At 46.8% G+C, this 20,663-nt stretch overlaps 1 protein-coding gene across 13 annotated transcripts; it reads right to left on the bottom strand.

Moving 5' to 3' along the window:
- Window positions 1-891: 891 nt before the first annotated feature.
- Window positions 892-19,667, bottom strand: LOC122128497 (ubiquitin-associated protein 2-like). Of its 13 annotated transcripts, none has more exons than XM_042704285.1 (28): window positions 18,721-19,667; window positions 17,787-17,840; window positions 15,803-15,940; window positions 15,076-15,153; window positions 14,814-14,924; window positions 11,566-11,737; window positions 11,202-11,279; window positions 10,843-10,948; window positions 10,370-10,473; window positions 10,068-10,120; window positions 9,860-9,930; window positions 9,364-9,541; window positions 8,944-9,223; window positions 8,456-8,742; window positions 7,681-7,904; window positions 7,114-7,357; window positions 6,941-6,980; window positions 6,452-6,623; window positions 5,852-5,924; window positions 5,372-5,600; window positions 5,125-5,216; window positions 4,559-4,609; window positions 4,024-4,105; window positions 3,451-3,864; window positions 2,901-3,005; window positions 2,714-2,781; window positions 2,309-2,500; window positions 892-1,882 (listed from the first exon to the last, which is right to left on the bottom strand). In XM_042704285.1, the coding sequence occupies exons 3-28, from the start codon at window positions 15,896-15,898 to the stop codon at window positions 1,787-1,789; spliced, it is 3,696 nt and encodes a 1,231-aa protein (XP_042560219.1). In that variant the 5' UTR covers window positions 15,899-15,940; window positions 17,787-17,840; window positions 18,721-19,667; the 3' UTR covers window positions 892-1,786. The 13 variants fall into 13 exon arrangements, with proteins under 13 accessions (XP_042560219.1, XP_042560217.1, XP_042560218.1 ...); XM_042704283.1 differs by having other exon boundaries at window positions 18,101-19,667; XM_042704284.1 differs by lacking the exon at window positions 17,787-17,840.
- Window positions 19,668-20,663: the final 996 nt, after the last annotated feature.

Below are 20,663 nucleotides of genomic sequence, written 5' to 3' on the forward strand. Positions count from 1 at the left end.
TTAGCACCTGTGAAGGACCTCCACCTGCTGTGGCGGTCCTTGAGTGGTCTAGGTTATCCAAAATGACTGCAAGTACTAATCTGCGTAAACAAAGACACCCACACTAAATCCTCTAACAGACAAGGATTGGGTGCACCAACAATTCCCTTTGAGGCTATCTAAAGGCATGCCACCTGACCTGAAGTAATCGGTTCATCTTACCACCACACACAACCTGATCAGGGACTTGATTCCCAAGACAATGCTCACCATAACCGGTTGATTGTACATCATGTCCTAAGGGTTTGCCCAAAACTTGATATGTTCTAGTTCCAACTGTGTATTTGGCAGGTGTGAAACAGTAAGGTGGTTGATGAGTTGCACTCATCTGGTTTGGACTGGAGATGTTGATACCCTTTTAAAGAATATATGTGTGTATCAACCTGTGAAATAAACTTTTGCAAAAATGAAGTTTCTTCTCTGTATTGGTACGACCCTGGCAGCTCTAGGCCCTGCCCCATGATATTTGCATGCCTGTTCTGTCTCCTCAGCAGGTAATGGGGAGCAGGTGTACAACAGGTGTACCCCATGATTGGATGGCTACAAAAGCCCTGATCAGATGGCAGTCGGGAGAGCGTTGGATTGGTCGTTGGTGTTTGAATAGGAATTGGATTTTGGATTGTCGTCGTCGTCGTTTGTTTATATTACCATTTAACTGAGTTTACATTACATCTTTTGTTTCTCTCCACAACACGTTTTCCTATAATTAATAAATATATACGTGTAACCCTTAATAAATAACTTAAATTTTGCGTGGCCTCCCCTTTATGTTTCATGCCTGTGAGCTGGGCATGTTACAGTATACAATATTAATCGCCGACAGACCAGAACTAAAGAGACTGGAGTACCGGGTCAGTTTTTTGTTTTTATTATTTGGACAACAAGGGTAAAATCAAAAAGTTTCTGATAAAATGATACGAATTAATCAATTTAAAACTGCAGCTACGTGGTCAGCCAATTTAGACAAGGGGAAGGGATCGGGGAGGGGAGGGGACATGAATTCAGGGGCGGTGCTTGGCTAGCAAGAGCCAAAACTCCACCCTCTTCAATAGAAAACAGTTTACAGGTCCAACAAAATGAAGGGGCTGGGACAAAGAAAAAAAAATACAAAAAAGTTCTTTAAAAAAGGCTTCACCAATAAGATGATGCTCTGCGATAATGTACACCGTCATTTAGAATTTCTGTGTATGTATACAAAAAAAATAAAATAAAAAGAACTGCCGTCTCTCATGATGCACTGATTCAAGTATATTCACCTGTGGTTTTTAAGTTTCAGCCAGTTGTTTGTTTGTTTTTTTGTCTTAAATTCTCTGCATCGACATTTGCTTATATCTTTACCATTTTGGAAATTAATAAAAAGATCCTTCAAAAACAAAATGCAGATGACCACATTTCATATCCTACCAATACATAGCATACTGTATAAATACATACATAAATATATTTTACATACAACAGCCAAAACTTTGAAAAGGGGGAGATGAGAGATCAACAGGGAGAAGGTAGTGTGTACATATGTATCTGGTTTGAGTGTGGAGCGTATTCGTGTGTGTGTATGTGTGTGTGCGCGCATGCGTGTGTCATGATGATGATGGAAATGGTTTATCCCTCTCATTTGTCAGGTAAAGGGAGGTTGGTGGGTTGGGTGCTGTGGTGTGGGCTTGCACAACTGGTAGCACATGTGTGCCCAAATACACACACACACACGCACACACGTTCACTCACACACACGCGCTCGCGCACACGCTTAGTTGCCCCAGTAAGGGGAGCTGCCATAACTGGACTTGTTGACCTGTGTCTTCTGCTGCATGCTGCTGGACTGGCTCCTCTGGTTCAGACCACCCTGCGCGCACACGCGCACACACACACACACACACACACACACACACACACACACACACAGAGAGAAAGAGAGACACAACACTCAGCTTGGGGCCATCACAATGTAATATAGCAGAGACTGTCAAAGGAAATGGTAGTATGTCAGTTGTATGCCTATGTCTTATCGTGTGTGTGTGTATATGGCACTTGTATGTGTATGCGTCCACATTACGTGTGTGCGTGTATGTGTGTGCACGTCCACAGTACCTGTGTGTGTGTGGTATGGCATTTGTATGTGTATGGTGTGTGTGTGGAATGTGTATGGTATGTGTGTGCGTCCACAGTTCCTGTGTGTGTGTGTGTGTGTGTGTGTGTGTGTGTGTATGGTATGTGTGTGCGTCCACAGTACCTGTGTGTCTGTGTGTGTGTGTGTGTGTGTCCACAGTACCTGTGTGTCCTGGCTCAGGTGGTGATGCAGGAGCTGGGAGTGAGGCTGCTGATGCGGGGGGAGGATGTGCAGGAAGGGGGCGGGTGCGTAACCCGGAGCCCCCCCAGGGTTGAGCTGCCCAGTGCCCCCCAGAGCTGACGGCAGGGAGAAGGGGGGAGGGGTACCAGCATGGAAACCCTGCTTATCAAACGACTGGAGACACGGAACCAAGCAGAGGGAAATGGTTTAGTACAATCACAGTGACAAAGCCATACCCTTAAAGGGATAGTGTCAGAACCAAGATTCTTTAATATATATAATTACAATCAGCAGCAGTACTGTACAAATGAGATGTAAATGACACAGTCTGTCTGCTCAGGAGTTTGGCAGTAGATACTAGACTAGTGTCTGAACACAGCCTCTCACCTGGGTCTTATTGTAAACTGTTCCACTGATATCTGGCACACCGGAGTTACTAGACGTCACAGAGACACCTGCAGAAACATGTCCAACCATGTCACTCCTCCACACAAAACACGTGCATACATATCTTGTATATGACAAGCTGCTGCTGTGTGTGTGTGTGTGTGTGTGTGTGTGTGTGTTTACATACCTTTCCCCGGGCCGGAGGCAGCAGATTTGGCCTGTGTCTGGTTGGAGCTGCTGTAGCCTTTGCTGTAGTCTGCTCCTGCCGGACCCTGCGTCAGGTCGTCGTACCCTGCAAACATGCAAAAATCACACTGTAGGAGACGCAACCCTCCTTCCTGTACACAACACACCACCACTGAGCCGTTCAAAAGGTAAACACAACACACACACAGGCTGAGCCAGGTGAGAACTCCAGCTTGAGTAGGAGACCACCTTATACACGCATGTGGACTTCAGACTCAATATAGCTTACAACTTAATGCAATGGTATGTGACATTAGGTCACTTTGTGTGTGTGTGTGTGTGTGAGAATGTGTGCATGGGAGAGAGGGGGGGGGGGGGTGGAAGTGAGAGTGAGAGCGAGGAGGAGAGACAGAGACAGAGATAGCGAGAGAGGGAGGGATGGAGGGAGGGGAGAGAGTGAGAGAGAGAGCGAGAGAGTGAGGGCGAGAGAGAGACACAGAGGGAAGGGGGGGGTGGTTGCCGTAGCTGTGCGAGAGAGAGAGAGGTTGTACCTGAGCTTAAGGTCTGCTGGCCGTAGCTGTGAGAGGCTGTACCTGAGCTAAAGGTGTGCTGGCCGTAGCTGCTAGGCTGCTGGAATGGCGTGGCTTGAGGGGCGTTGCTGAGGCCCATGCCGTGCTGCTTGGCCGAGGCCGGCGGCACAAACATGGTGGGGGCGTACTGGAAGGCGTTGGGCACACCGGGCATCCCGGGGTAGTAGGGCAGGCCCGTGTAGCTGTAGCCCGGGGGCAGCGCCGGGTTGAGGAAGGCCTGCTGTGCCGCGTGGTGCCCCTGCGTCTGGGGGGCGTTGCCACTGCCGCTCTGGCCCTGCTGCTGAGCCTGGGGAGCCTGGCCCGCGTGGCCCGCCGACAGCGAGCTGGGGGGAGCCGGAGAGGTGGAGTCGCCACGCCCAAATTTTGTGACTTCACCTGCGCAAGGAAGAAGTGGGAAAACCCGTTAGGAGAGAAGCCCAAAAGAGCTAGTCTTGCTCTAGATGGTGGGGTGGAGGAAAGAGGAAGAGGAGACGGGGTGGAGGAAAGAGGAAGAGGAGACGGGGGGTAGGGGAAGGGGCATTGTGGGTAAGGTACCTGAGTAAGGGTTGTTGGCAAGGCCGCCGTCTCTGCTGGAGAGAGCTGCCGCAGGGCCTGGGAATGTGATTCCGTAGTAGTCCTGACAAACACAGTCATGGGGCAAACAGTTAGACAAGGACACCAAACTAACCGCTATTTGACACCCATTACTTCACCACCATTCCAGACCCCCCCCCCCCACCTGAGCCAGGACACACAGGTACTGTGGACCCCCACACACACACACACACACACACAGCTACAGAAAGGCAGACATAAAACATGCAAACCAAGCGTGAACAAAGCTTCCCAGGAGAGTTTCCCAGGGCTAATGAAATCCTACACTGCAGTGTCCAACTGAGCTTGAACTTGTCCAGAACACACTGGATTGCAAAAACTGTTCCATCCCCAAATTGTGAAATGAGCTGAATCTAGCGTTAGACACTGAGCAGCAGAGAGAGAGAGAGAGAGAGAGAGAGAGAGAGAGAGAGAGAGCGAGGGAGCGAGGGAGAGCAAGGGATAGAGAGAGAGGGAGAGTAGCCAGAGAACTCACCATGGGTAATCTAGACTGCAGCATGTGCAAGTCTTCATATCCATAAATCTGCTGTGGGAAGGAAACCAGACGGTTACACCAGAGACACACACACTACATTTATAACAGACATGCAGACAGCGCCTATGCGTCTTTATCAAACTAGCTCCCAATCAATAGTCAGAAAAACCGCAGCTCTCCCTAAATCAATGCTTTTCACACAGAGACTAATGTGCTTGTGTGCTGTACTGAACATTCACACCTCAGTCCAATAAATGAACAAATAGTGTTACCCATCTTGACACGGGTTTTGTATGTGGCCTGTTCAGGTCTCATTCAGGTCAGCATACAAAGACTGATAGACAAAGGGGCCACATTTTGGAGCGATTTCAACACAGATGAATTGCAACTACAACTAATTTGCTGAACTGATTTTAAATAGTCGATTTACAAATCTGACGGAGACGGCAGATTATCAATGTAAATAATCTGCAGAGTGTTCAGCGGAGTTGCCATGGCAAACTACATGGACTTGTTTTGTGATGCGTTAATGAAACCGTGTGTAGGGACTGGCTGACAGCCTTTACCGGGTATGCTGGCAGGAGGCCTCCGGGACCCATGATGTACTGGTTGGGCAGAAGAGGAGGAACCCCCTGAGACAGGTTAGGAGGTGCTTTACCTGACAAAGATGAAGATGGAAGAAGAGGAAACATTTAAATCAATACACATGACAGAAAATACACCGACATCTGATTAAGCACCCATCATGACGACATGTTGGTTTAGCACAACATCCAACTGCGTGATCGTGCGTGCGTGCGTGCGTGCGCTTACTGGTAGAGGAGGACAGCAGTGGTGCGGCCCTCATGGCCGACACCGTGTTGGCGTTGTTTGTGGTCCCATTGGCCGTGAGGCCCAGCACCCCGGAGCCGTGGAGCATGGCGCTGTTGCTGACCATGCCCATGGACCCCCCGCTGCTGATGGGCAGGCCTGCTGTCTGCGCCCCTGAGTATGCCACAGAGGCAGGGGGAGCCAGCGAGTTCACGCTGTCCACACTGGAGTGCTGTTAGGGCAGAGGGAGAGGAGACAGAGAGAGGAGTGCCATCAGTACAAGCAACAGAAACAGAACAGCAACAGAAAACCTCAAATTATTATCACTATTAGGTAATTAATAGTTAGGTACTAGTTGGAGTTGAGATCATGTGTCCTTCTGTTCTATGTGATGCACAGTTAAGTGTGTGTGTATGTGTATGTGCGTGTATGTTTGTGTGTATGTGTGCGTGTGTATGTGTGCGTGTTGTGTGATTGACTGACATGGGCTGAGATGAGATGACTCACTGTGTGAGAAGAGCTGGTAGGAAGTGCAGAGTGGACGCTGCTTACATGACTGCGGAGGAGAAGACACACACACAATCACACACACACCAATGCATTAAGGGCCCTGCTTGACAAGTGTACAGGATGAGCTGAGGAAGCACTCAGGCTGAATGACACAAGATCTCGCCTGGAGAAGCACATCAAGTTTCGCTGAAGGCTGAGCACTGCCCCAGTCAGACAGCTGTGTGTGCTTTCAGCGTGTACACACACTGTAACTCGTAGTTAAGGATTTAGACAGGGCTCCTGAGTGACGCATACTAACTGACGCCTCTCCACTATTAAAGGATGACATGCTGTTACCGTCTTATCAAAGCAGTATCTCAGACCAGACATTTAATTGAGTGCCTGTCATATTCTAGAATATTATCTACAATATTGTATCTTGATTGAGAGATTTCATGTGGATTATGTGTCAATAAAACTCAATACCATAATGAAACAGCATGTGTTCTGGTTCTGTAGAATTCTGGTTCTGTAGAATTCTGTTTGTGTGGATTCTGTCTGTGTGTGGAGTGGGTGAGTGCGTGGGTGCGTTACCTGCTGAGAGGGGGGAGGCTGGCGGAGGGGTGCTCAGCTGCCAGGCTGGAGAGTGTTGTGCTGTGGGGGGGCATGGAGGGGGGCAGGTGGGCCGAGGGAGCGGAGGGGGGCCCACTGCCAGTGCTGCCCAGAGAGGGCGACTCCGGTTTGGGGGTTGAGGACGCGGATGTGGCTGAGAGAGAGGGAGAGAGGGAGAGAGAGAGAGAGAGAGAGAGTGAGTGAGAGAGAGGGATGGAAAAAGAGGGAGAGAGAGATCATTATCAGTTCAGAGAAATCTGTGAGTGCTATTCTCAGAGCTGTCTCAAGTGCTTTCTAATGGATGCAGCAAGCCAGTAAACAGTGGTTAATTACTTCTTTTGCCCATTAATGCTGTTCTGTCAAATCATACACAAGTACTATCCTGGGTAATAAACTGTATATAAAAGGACTTGGGACTACTTTTATTCCCATTAATGTGAATGATGTGGCAGTAAAATGTATTACACTTACAGTCAAGAGCAGCTGATGTCCTCACACCATTATATCCATTCTATAAAAAAAAAAAAACAGAAAAACATTTACATTTAGGCAACATCAAGGACCACTACTACATCTGACTATTAGATGACCAATCACAGTGGCTGATACAAAGGCAGGGACTAGGCTGGTCCAATCAGACTCACCGTCACAGGGCCGGGGGCTTCTTTGCTCTGCGAGAAGGCGAGCCGTGAGTGAGGGGGCACTCCACAGTCAAAGCTGCTGGCCGCCGAGGAGGCGGAGGAGGAGGACGTGACGGAGGACATGGGGGCCGCGCTGGCGATGCTGAGCGAGGGCGCCAGGCTGGGCATGGGCACGGAGGCCGAGGAGTAGATGATGTCCGCGGAGGACATAGGCATCAGCAGGGGAACCGGGTTGGTCAGAGCCTCACTGTACAGGGGGGGGGGGAAGAGAATATTACAGTCAGCTGAGTCTCCCACATCACTGAGGTTTTGCCCTCCAAGGTCACGCTTCAAGGTCACGCTTCAAGGTCACACTCCAAGGTCACACTCCAAGGTCACACTCGGACGCTGACATGCAGTGACTAACCCACTCAAGACCGAACAGCCACGAGGAGGGTTTCTATGACGGAGGCATACTCTCGACAGTATATAGATTGTGTGTACTTTTGGGAATATGTGCATGGTTACCTACCCCGATGAGATTAAAACACACTAGTATGAGTGTACAGTGTGTGTGCGTGTGCGACTGACCTGATAGGTTTGGAGTAGAGGCTGCTCTGTGTTTGACTGACAGCAGGAGTGTCTCTGGCTGCGTCGCTGCTGATGGTGCTGCTGCTGTTGGTGGTGGTGCCGACCTCTGAAGGCGCGCTGAAGTCCGGCATGGCCGACTCCGAGCCAAAGTCCAGCGCCCCGAACTGCACATTCAGCCCCAACACGTCTGCTGAGCCCGGCATCTCCACTGCAGACGAGGGGATCTGTGTGCGCACACACACACACACACACACACACACACACACACACACACACACACACACACACAGAGAGAAAGTCTGTGTTAACAACTTCTCCAGGAGGAACTGCTTTGCTCAATCTTTCCTACTACAAGTGCAGCAGTAGGCAATAGTGCAGCAGTGTGCTTTCAAAGCCTCTACTGAGGCAGTGGGGTCATTTGTTTAGGAAAGCTGCTGAGTATCTTCAAACTGGATAAGCTCATTCTTCCTAGATTCGTTTGTTTAGTTCTTGCGGTTCACAACAGACTGCGGTATCATGCCTATTAATGTGCAAGATGGCATATAAACAGTCTTGATCCCATAATTATGAACCAGTTCTAAAGATACTGCAGGGCTTTAACGCATATTTAATTAATTTCACCTTCATTACCTACTTTTTAATATGCCCCCTGTCCAGTTTGTTTGCCTTTTCTATGATTTTATACACGGGTCAACAAGGAAGGCCACGCATAAGTAAGATGGGAAGAAAAGGAATGAAGAGGGGAGAAAAAAGCAGAAGGGGGGTCGTCACTGACCTTGGAGCTGGGAGGTATCCTGCGTTTCTGCGTCTTCATCTGCCTCTGCTGTTGTGCGTTGGCCGCAGCCTGGGCGTCATGCATCTGTTGCTGCTGCTGCAGCAGCAAGGGCTCCGGCAGCTTGGGGAAGGGCTCCAGGAGGCCGGCGGGGGCGGAGGAGGCCGGCGGGGGGCTGGGCTGCTGCCGGGCCAGGGGGAGGGGGCTGGCGTGGCTCAGGGCGTTGGGGGTCTGCCTCTGTGCCAGCTGGCTCAGCACCAGAGACGGCTCCGGCTGCATCTTAAACTCACCTGGACAAACACACAAGACAGTTAAACGTCTGGGCAGAGCCCTCAGCGTGTGTGTGTGTGTGTGTGTATACTTAGTGGGCAGAGGTTACACTACATGTGCTCATTTGGTTGTGTAGACCTAAGAGCAGAATCTGTGACAATAATAGTATATACAGCATATTGTGAGCAAAACATTAATGTGTTTGTGTGTCTGTGACTCACGGCTGAACTGTGACGGCATAGCCATGGAGGCCTGCGTCACAGGTGGCTTCACGTCCCATGACGACGAAACCATGGTGGATGAGGGAGGGGGTGCGGCCGGCCCCGCCGTTCCCCCCAGGCCCCCCACCACAGGGGTGTGGTTGGCCCCTGAGCTGCTGGGCGGCTGCGTGGGCAGCGGCCCCAGGCCTGGTCCCTTCAGCTGCTCCAGGATCTGAGCACCGGCAGACTGGCCCAGCTTAGGGCCCCCTAGCTCGCCGAAACCAGAACCAAGCACAGACGACTGCGCGCACACACACACACACACACACACACACAGACACAGACAAGGAGAGAGAGACAGTATTAAAAATGCATTTCATCAAGCATTTCAATTATCAACTATCAAAGCAAATTGGGGGGTGCTTAAGTGGGCTCTCTCACCAGGGTGGCGTGTGCGTAGCTGGCAGTGCCCGGTGTGGTGCCCCCGTTGCGGGTGGCGTGGTGGTGGGAGTTGGTGAACACCAGGCTGTGCCCCAGGGGAGCGGACGAGGGAGCCTTCAGGCCCCCACCCACTTCCTCCCTGCCGGCCGGCTTCTGAAGCAGAGAGGCCAGGTCCAGACTACACACACACACACACACACAGATACAGACACACACACACAGAAAAATAAAGCTTAATGAGTCTCCAACACAGACAGACATTCAGAACACGGAGACAAAACAAACAACTATCGACCACTATCGTCACAATAATCACCTTGTGACAAAGCGCACACACACACACACACACACACACACACACACACAACACCCTGGACTATCATCAAAAGGATGGCAGATGTGGCTTTTCTACATGATTCCATGCTGCTGTGTCTCTAGAGCCATGGCATTGAGTGTTGGTGTGCTAGTGTGGTCTGGCACCATGCGACTGTCTCACCTTTGGCCAGCTGTGACGTGGTTCTCCGTAGTCGGTGCACAAGAGGCGGTGAACACTTTGGTCTCGGAGAGCTGTGGGGAGCAGAGGGAGAGACTGTGAGCTTTGGGGCCCAAATAAAATCACCATCGCCACACCTCATCATGCAGACTAGCGTGCACTGGTTGACTAGTTCCAGTGGTAATCTGTGTGTGGAGGAGTTCACACTCACGTCCTCACTCCAGTCTTCTGCGGCCCAGTCCTCCAGAGGGCTCCTCCAAGCCACTGAGAGAGAGAAGAGAAGAGAAGATAGAGAGGGGAATAATGGGAGGATAAAGAGCGAATAACTGATAAATGATAGTGCAAAAATACAAAAATAAACAAACTAAACCAAATGGGAAAAAAAACTGTCAAAAAAGTACATTTGTCCTGATAAATCAAAGTAAAATTATCTGTGGCAGAAATTGCACAATACTAGTGAGACTAGTCAGCTTAAAAAAAAAAACAGTGTGACTCCAAACCATCGGTGAATACCTGGTCCATCTGTGGCGTCATTGGCCCCTGCCTCCCAGTTCTCCGCCTGTGCCTGTGCGGCAGCCCTGCCTGCCTCTGTGGTGTAGTCCGCAGGGTTGAAGGTCCTAGAGGTGGGGGGGGGGGGGGGGGGGGGACAGAGAGCGACCAGGTCAAACAAACCACCTAACGCTGTTAATTATCGGACGACGTGTGTTATCGGCAAACGTTCGCGTTCCATTATTAAACTGAAGTTATAGCTTGTTAATCCATTATTAAACTTAGTATTTTGATTGTTTAACAGAATGGCCGATGTTTGACACTGTCCGATAACTGACATAAGTATGCTACTGCTGCTTAGGCATTACCATTCATCACCACTGAGAGGAAACTGAATCTACAGGACACTCTGGCTCAAAGTGCAATTCAATATTTGGGCAGTAAGTCATACGTTACATATGTGAGTGTAAATATTAGAAGAAAAAAATGTATTTTACTCTGTATCGCCACCACTGTGCCAATGCTGGAGATGTACCCACCCCATTCCCTGTGCTGTAAACCGGCTGGTCCCTGGGGCTCTGCCTCTTCCCCTGGTTCCAGCAACTGCAGACACACGCACACACACACACACGTTAACATTTGGCACAACAGGCATGAGGGCAGCTGCGGTAATCCTCTGCGAGTGTGGGATCGTAAGTCATGAATGTGTATACAGGGGAGGGCTGTTATGTGTGCAGTAGTAGTAACACATACGCTGGCATTTATATAGGTATGCATGTGTGTGTGTGAATGTTTGTGCATTTAAGTATGTGTGTGTGTGTTGTGGAGGCTGTATCTTGTTTGTCTCTCTGTTTACCCCGTCCTCTGCCTCTGCGCCCATGGTCAGCGCCTCTTTCCACAGGAGCAGGTTCCACCCCATTCTCCTCTGCCCGCACTGAGAGAGAGAGAGAAAGAGAGCAAAAGAAAGAGAGAGGGCACAGAAAGGGCAAAAGGGAAGCGAGACTTTTAGCTTGAGGGAAGACAATAAACACCAATCAAGGAGCTGCTACATGGTTAAAGGCCTGCCTCCTGAGTTCCAGTGCTATGGGAAGCTCAAGCCGTCCTCCTGAGGGTGAAGCTGCCGTCCCCAATGTTGTCTTTAAATATGAGCTGTTTACATAAAATGTATGCTTCCCTGCATAGTTTCACACAGACACACACGTGCCAGGACGCACACACACCCTCACCGGGCCGGCTGCGACTGCCTCCCCGGCCCCTCTTGCTGGGCCCTCCGCGTCCGCGGCTGCCCTCCCGCTCTCCGCGCCTGTCCCGGTTCTCTCGGTTCTCCTTGCTCTCTGACGGGCCACTGTCCTTTCCCACCTTCTTCTTCCCCACGGTCTCCCAAGAGGCGGTCTTCAGGGGACAAGAGAAACGCCATTCAGATGCACAAATCCTCACACACACCATATTAATCCACTCACACGCACAGGGTCTGACATCCATCCATCCATAACCAGTGAAACAGTTAAGCACACACAGAGACTCAGACATATGAAGGAAGCTCAAAGACCACAGCCATCAGACAAACACACGCATACACATATTCCCTCCAACTCATACCCTTCCACTCTAACTTGAACAGTTCACAAAAAATTGCAAAATTCTATGAGATGTTACATGAAGAAGCAAAATGATTTGGCTAACAAGGACACTGAAAACTCTCTATGTGGAAAGGGTGAGATTTCCAGTCTGTGGTGTGTGTTTACGATCTGCTGCAGGACGTTACGGCAATGCTGTTTTGGCTCCACAAGCGCTGCTGTGGTATGTTACAGTACAGGATTAAACCAGGAGACAGAACCGACCCACTTTCTATTTAGAGTTTTCCAAGAAAACATACACATCCAACCGCCCCCCTCACACACACACATAAACAAAATAAATCGCATAGCAGGAATGATCGGTGCAGGCTCCTCAGATTACGCTACAGTAAGAGACGCCATCTCTGAAATGGACACCGCTAACCACGTCGCTGGACGCTTACGTAAACGGTCTTCAAAACACACCCCTCGATCACACCCTCGATCTCGGTGCGTGCCAAAAGTGAAAAACTTCTCTCCCACCACCACCACCACTCCACTGCCAGGAGCATATGTGGGTCTCCGACAGAGACTGCCATCATATATTAATGAATGCCTGTAAGAAACCCGTAACTCTGATTAAACCCTCATTACGATGAATTAGACTCTTGGGCCTTCTGTGGAGGCTCAGCTTAGTGCAGTATTTTGGAGAAGGGGTATGTGTGTGTGTGTGTGTGTGTGTGTGTGTGTGTGGTGGGGCACAGAGAGGGATTAAGAGCAAAAGGCCTGCAGACAGATTATTCTGATAAAACTCTGCCACCCTAGCAACAAACAAATCAGCACTGACTGTCTCAACTGTTTTGACAAGTGGAGCCGGTGGGGAAAAGCACAATATTACTTAGCAATATGCTTAAAAACAACAACAACAACAAAGTTTTAGAAGTTTCCTGGAAATGTCCAACTCCTTCAGACTGCCAGTCATTAATTCTTAATGTCTGCAGAAGCTCGGGTGTTTGGTCTGCAAATATTCCAGCGAAAAAACCTTACACAGACACACTAAGTAAGTAAGAAAGCAAGCACACACACACAGACAGGCAGGCAGACAGGCAGACAGACGGAGAAAGAGTGAGGGCAGAGTGGGTCTGTGAGGACATGGTCTCACAACACCTGCAGAGAGACCATGCAGTGTTTCCCCTAGGTTTACAGCTTTGGGGGGGGGGGGGGGGGGGGGAATCATGGTGTTCATGTGTTTCTTTTAATGACAGCAGTCAATATAACAACTGAACAATTATTTTAACTGTACATTGAACTAAACATCGGAACATTTCTTTTTATGACAATTATGCACAAAGTGTGCAGCTTTTGTCGCTGCAGTGGTGTATCTTTCTGGGCTTCTGGAAGAACATTTTTTGAGATATTTGCGGCCTAAAATTCCTGATTTCGCAGGAGCTTTTCCAAAAAGTTGCGATGAAAGTTTTTATTTTTAGGTTTTTGTTGCAATTAAATTGCCGAAACAAGTGAAAGTTGCGATAAAAAGTTGTGAATTGTCCTCTTTGTAATCATAATTGAGTTATTTGTTGAAAAATAACTGATTAATAAACAAACATTAATTCATCAAGAACCAAACGATTGAGAAATGGTCCTCTTAATAACCTCACCAATATGCCAAACAAAAGATTACCAGGACTACAAACATTTAGCAAAATAGGCTTTACTTATCCACATCAAAGTGCACATGTTGGCATTACAAAAGGACCAGTAAGACTGAATAAAATGTTATACATGTCTCAGCCTTCATATGACGGGAAAAAAAACAGCCTGTGTCACTATGATCTGTCTCGTCATCTGACGTTCTGCCTGTGTTTCTGCCGTTCTCATTGCTTATCAATCTGTTTTGCTATCCTTGTTTATTTATTTTATCCGTATAGGTGTTGATGTTCAATTTCATATATTAATTTAAAGTCGTCCAATTTCAAGTCATCCATTCTTCAACACTAGCTGCTACCTTGTCTTCAAACAGAAAGTAACGTTAAATCTCCATGGCAACAGCTCTTGAGGGTTTGGCAAATAATCGGATGTATTGCTTCCTTCATTATTCACAGCAAAATAAATAATTTTCGTTACATTTCATAGATTTATTACCAGACTCTATGTAAAAAGGGCCACGCACAACTCGCGGAAAATGATAAAAAATGGAAGCCAGATCTATTTCTGAATTTTCGGTGCGGACATTCTGTTTCCACGTCTGTTGTAGCCATTCTCATTGGGCCTCATTGTCGACCCTACCTAGGAAAAGATCTCTGCCGGATTCTTGAACGCCTGGAAATTAGTTTTTTGAAGCTTAAAATTGTCCGTGGCTGTGCACTGATTCCTAAGCCCAATTCTGTCCGCTGGTGGGAGCGTGCTCACCTGTGTGTGCGCGCACGTGTCTGTGTGTGTGTGTTTGTGCGCATCGCAGCGGAACTCCGCCATGCGCGATACAGAGAGCAGAGAATTGTAAACGCGCGACCATGTAGAGACAGAAATGACATGCCGTCGTGTAAATAAGATAAACAACATAAGGCTATTTATTTTGTTTAATAAAAGAACAAGCTATAGACCTGTTCTATAGGAAAGGTAACCTTAAATTACTTCCGTTGTGATCTGGCGCTTTATAGAAAATAAAATTGAACAAAATTAACTTGACCTTCCAGGGGGGGCGGGGGTGCCTTTGGGGGGGCGGGGCGCCCCCCTAATATAACGGTAGGGGAAACACTGCCATGTCTGCATGGTCTCAATTGTCCAAGCAGAGGGGCCGTGAAAACGGATCTTTACTGGAAACACTGGCAGCTCTTGCTCGATCCTCTCCCCCACCCAACCCCGACTTTTTCCATCCGTCCAAACTGTCTCACACGGTCAGTTTCCCCCCTCACCGTATCCGAGGTCCCTTCCAGCAGGAAGTTGATGGCTCGGTTCACGTCCTCGTTGCTGTCGTGCAGCGCCACCATGCACTCATCCTGGTTCTTCCCCGTCACCTCCATGAGCTACACACACACACACACACAAACAAACATTTAAATATTTTCTTAATAAGAGAGGTACTAATCATACAGCCAATATAAGGGATACGGCATACATACAACATGAACTTGGTGGAAAACCCTTCGTGTCAGTGTGGTGTATGCTCTTCCTTACCTGTTTGACTTTGTCTTCGAAGTCTGCATCGTTCTTATCGTAGATCATCTGGGCAAGTCGGATCTGTTCGGCGGTTGCCTGCAACAAACAGCGCCAGAGAATACATCAGCACAGACATTGCGCATAGAGATTTATGTCTAGTGTGTTTCCCACCAGTTTGAGAGACTCACTGGTATTAGTATAGGAGACAAATGTGTATGTGATGCCTCACCCATAACCATGTGCGTGGCTGTGTACTTTGAGCGTGTGGTGGGATGTGTTTGTCGGTTGACTCAACTGTGGGTATTTCTGTGGTTGGGTGTGAGCACCTGTGACAGCTTCCATGACTTCCTCTGTGTGTGTGTGTGTGTGTGTGTGAACATTTCTGGAGTATCGGTCTTGATCTCACTGATACAGTTTTGTTCATTGTATGATCGATGTATGCATGTGTGTGTGCGTGTTTGTCTCTGATGGACTTACCTTTAGCTGCAACAGTATCTGTGTGTATCTCTCTCATTATCCCTGCAGCTGTGTGCTCAGTGTGGTGTTTGAGTGTGTGTGTGTGCTCAGTGTGGTGTTTGAGTGTGTGTGTGTGCTCAGTGTGGTGTTTTAGTGTGTGTGTGTGCTCAGTGTGGTGTTTTAGTGTGTGTGTGTGCTCAGTGTGGTGTTTGAGTGTGTGTGTGTGCTCAGTGTGGTGTTTGAGTGTGTGTGTGTGCTCAGTGTGGTGTTTGAGTGTATCTGGACTCACCTGTGGCTGTTTCTGTGGCTGAGAGTTCTGTGTGGTTGCGGGCAGCACCTTGTCCCGAGAGCCCCGGGCTCGGTCGCTGCCTAATGAAGTCATCATATACAGTATATACAAAACAATGTATGTACAAAATAGAAAAATCTGAAAGACACGAACAAAGAGAGAAAGACAATGTCAATGTCAGAATCACACTCTGAGGGAAACCGAGGTCATCTAGTGCATTAAGTAGTCAATTTCCTCCCTAATGTAAAGAGCAGAATCAGTCTCTACTGGTCTTCTTAAAGGCAATTTCCTCTGGCTGTTTTCAAGGCACTGAATGAAACCACACACACAAACACAGTCTACACACGCTGGGGCTATCAGATTCCCACAGCCATAAACCCAGTTGGACTGGATTGTGCAACACTGACCGTTAGAAAGGCCTCCTCCACACACCAATTCTCTCCCTACCTCTCTCTTTTACACACACACACACACACACACACACACACACACACGTCCAGCATAAATTTAGGCCTGGGATAGTCTGCAGTGGTGTCCACTTACATGTCCCAACTGTGGCCCCCTCTGTCCTCATAACAGCCCCCCAAACATACCACTACCATTCTGCCCCACACCCTTTTTGTAACACTCAACACAAACTCCTGCCAAACGCATAAAACATCCAAATCCCACGCAGCAGAACAAAAGACATCATGGTCACTCCCAGCCGTAACAGCATTTCCACGTTTCCAACACGAGTTTATTGAAACCTTGGCCAGAGTAAAGCAAAACACAGCAGGACTCCAAATCACTTTGACCAGAAGGGCAACTGCTCAAATCCCTATCATTCCAAATGTGATTTGTATAAATATGTATTAAATCCACACATATTATTAGGCACACAGAGTAATTGGAGAAAAGCCATCTATGCACACACATAACACCAGTTAGTTACTACAGCTATTGTTTTCATCACAAAGGAATCCGTGAATAAACAATGTTAATGTAAAGATAGCAATCAAACTCCGACAGCGCAAGATGTGCAATTGACTTAAGGCCGTAAATAGAGCTTTTATTCCTACTTATAAGACTGGGGTAAAGATAGTACAGCCTGTTTACAGTCCGCACCAGCAAGATCTAGGTTAATTCGATACTTTATGGGTGAGGGAGGTTTGAGGGGATATTCACTAGCATTGTCTTAGCTTACAGTCCGTGACTTAAAACTGGCGTCGCCCTACCCGTCAATGTTTAAAATCATCAATAATTCCGATGAAAAATGTGATATGCGTCAAGAGAGGCAGTCTGCAGAATGATCGCATATGTAATCGGTCAAGTGTTGTCAAATCAGGCAAAAACATAGGCTACTCTAAAATAACACATTTCGATATTTTTTCCGTGATGGCAAAATCATAAAATAAAGAGTCCTCTTTGTAGCGAAAGTAAGAGGTCGTTGTAAAGATATTTACATTGTATTGCCAGCTACAGAGATAAGATGGGTGAGGGTTCGAGGGAAACAAGTGGCCTTTTCAAACAAAAAGAAGAGAAGAAAAAACACAAAGCAGTCGCTTCACTACTGACGTCGACCGCTAATGACGTTTCCTTAAGACCTTCTATGTCATTGGCTAATTTGTCACCAAATGGTGCTCGCTACAGCGTCAACAAAATCCGGTGACTATTGTGGAGATATATTTATATAATATTTATATAATATATATATATATAGAGAACACATTGATACAATATTTCGAAACTACAAGCGGTTAAACGGTCATGCATCCACATTCTGTCAATAACAAATCCAATCCACACTCACCCACCAAACGTTTTAGATTATTAAAAACAAAATGCGGGTCAAAGCAAAACACTTACTGGCGACATAGCCAACGATCAATGTGACAACAAATAACCCAACAAATTACAAAAACAGATTACAAATGAATTTATCTATTGTGAAATTATAGTGTTATTCTCCCTCGTTTGTGGATTAAACGAAAGAGTCGCAAACCTTATATCCTTAGCTAGCAAACGCCGAGTTTGCCACTTCAGTAGGCTCGACCACCTAGGAATGTACAAACAATAGGATTTATCGTTATTTCTGATTTCCAAGGTCTTGAGAAATCTTCATGAATAGCACGTCAGTTATATACGAGTAAGTTAGGCTGAAACGATAGCAACAGTAAGTACCAATCTAGTGTTACTAGGAAAAGATTAGACTCTTAGCTCGTAAGATAAGTGGAACACTTAAAAAGTAAATATTGATATAACAGAGCGCAAATGACAACATAAGATTCCTTTATGAACGAAGGCTGCTAACGTTACCAATCTTGTGGATTATTCTTCTCTTCGAAAAAAGGGGTTAAGACGATGTTTCGCAATAACAACAAACGGACAGCCCTACATCACTTCAATTGCATTGGGAATAGCTATATGGTCGGATCTCTTTGTCCTAGCTAACGTGTTAGCTGGCTAGCTGGCCTGACTAATTTCCTCTGTTCAATTGTTGTAGCATTGCTAGCTGGATAGCTACATACCAAGCTAACAAATACACGACCGCCCGGCGTCCTTGTATAAGCTACGCGTGTTAAATCTTTTGTGTGGTCTATCCTTACAGAGAAAATCAATAAACACGCAGAACGTTCAGGGTAATAGGCAATGTGTGGCCACGAATGGCCGAACAAACAACGTATTTTGCTTAAAAAATGGCCACAGAGCATAGCAAAAATCCCACTCCGACGTTTGCTAGCTAGCTGCCCTCTTCAACTAGCTTATCGGGGAACAAGCCAACAGAGTTGCATAATAAAACCGAGGAGAATAACATGTTTTTACAAACTACAAATGATGATGGCTCACGAATGAAACCATCGGAAGCTAAATATATCGGTTTCTTTACATTATACAGACCAAGTTTATGTTTGTAGACAAGATTTGTTTTTTATTACCTGCCAACACGCTTCACTCAGCCAGCAGCAGATACGATCACGTGACTCACCGCGCCACCGTTACTGCTTTCCCTGGATCCGCGAGAAGAGTACACCAATCCACGCACGCGCTTGAGTTCATTACCCAGAAAATAATAACACAGACCTCTGATGGAAAATAGCCCTACCAATTATTTTTTGGCAAGACTTTGACTCATCCTACGCTATGGCTACCCATTCCACGTCTAAACACCAATTCGAATAATACATATATTTTCACATATTTTCTTCTAAGGATGCGAATTCGAGGTAAGAGTTGCTCAAGATGTGATGCGCAGGGAGAGCTCATAAGCATATCTCATATGATGGAATTTTGCATTCCACAACCCAGAGAATCCGGTAACACATTACAAAAAAAGACTCATGGGTGCCCCCTAGTGCTTAAGGAAAAAAATATTTTAGACTGTAAAACAACCTTCATTCCCGTCTGAGACGCAACAAAACACACATAGCAACAGGTTCAACTGGAAAAAAATACATCAATAGAACTTTATTCATTATTTTCTTTCCCCCCCTTAAGATTTGTATACGTTGTTTCCTGATGCTGAAATTGTTGATGTACAATACCTTAGACTCGGTCATCTGTAAAAACATTCATGAAATGTGTATAAAAAAAAAGAGGGCACCACCTAAACAAGTTAGTCCACACACACGCACACACATCCTCAGACAGTTTGACAATTTTTCAACTCCATTTTTTCCCCCCCAAATACTTATACATACACATTTATATATAAAATACATCTTTAAAGTGATGGTTAATTAATATATATATGATCGTACTCGTGTTCATATTCATTTGTTGCTGTTCTAACATTGTGATGGCAACTCCATAGAAAAGTCCACGTTTGGGGAAAGACAGAAAACATAAGCCTGCCTTGGTCTTTCACAGAAAGACTGCAGAAAGGCAACAGTCACTCACTACTGCTCTACCAGCTCAGAGGGAGCGGAAGAGTAAAAGGAAAATGGAGCAACAGAGAGATGGAGAGACATGTACACTTTTCCCCTCAAAGGGGGGAAGGATCACCAAATGCAACTCTAAAAAGTTATACACCTCCAGTAGGGCTGTGAGCTATAATATTGAATTCAGAAAATAAATAAGAACAATAATAATATAATTTGAAAAAAAATAATAATAATACTAATAAGTGAATCTTAAGTCACACAAACCGCCAAGTTAGAATTTAAAATAAAATAAGCATTCTGCAAGACTATCTGCAGAGACAACATAGGACATGGAAGGAGCTTAACAGTCATTGTTTCATTCCATCATTAGAGGAAAAAAAAATAACGAGTCCCACACAGACTGGCTTTGTGATGTCTCTCTCTTTGATTGGCTGGTTCCATAGTCACCTCCATTTACAAACTGGGCAGTTTTGCTGGGCTTTCTTCATGTGCATCTCAGTCTCTGTTACAAGGTCCCATCTTAGCCCCCCTCGCTCATCATCTCCATGGACATCCATGTGTCTGTATCTCTCTTCTCTCCGCCCGCCTCCCTCTCCGTTTCTCTGTGTCAGTCCATCACAGACAGAGAGCCTGAAATGCCAGAGGGTTGGACAGGTGCCTCTCCAATAGTTCAGACATGTAGACATAATAAAGACTGCTTCTCAAACATAGCTGGACAACTAAGGGAGAGAAGTTCTTAGGGAAAAAATGTAGTTTATATATTTGTGTGTGTATACATGTGTGTATATATATCTCTGACTAAAACAGAAACCAAACAGTTCAAATCCCTGGGTATAACTTAAATGATTAATATCTCGTAGTGTTTCATTTATTACAAAAACAAACCTAAACAAAAACCTGACAAAAACATTGGCGAGTACAGCTGATGACCGGCGTGGCGTCTTCGGCATCCTGCTGACTCACAATCACTTGGGGGTGGAAGTCGGTCGGGGTGTGCC

The sequence above is a fragment of the Clupea harengus genome, unplaced genomic scaffold, assembly GCF_900700415.2.
Source record: "Clupea harengus unplaced genomic scaffold, Ch_v2.0.2, whole genome shotgun sequence".
NCBI lineage: Eukaryota > Metazoa > Chordata > Actinopteri > Clupeiformes > Clupeidae > Clupea > Clupea harengus.

Bases quoted from the DNA above. Each gene is read 5' to 3' on its own strand.
- LOC122128497 (XM_042704284.1), bottom strand. From the start codon at position 15,898: ATGATGACTTCATTAGGCAGCGACCGAGCCCGGGGCTCTCGGGACAAG. The intron at 5,601-5,851 runs GTCAGTCAATCA...CTGCCCTAACAG, and splicing joins GTCATCTCATCTCAGCCCAT to CACTCCAGTGTGGACAGCGT. The intron at 3,006-3,450 runs GTACAACCTCTC...GCATGTTTGCAG, and splicing joins CCAGCAGACCTTAAGCTCAG to GGTACGACGACCTGACGCAG.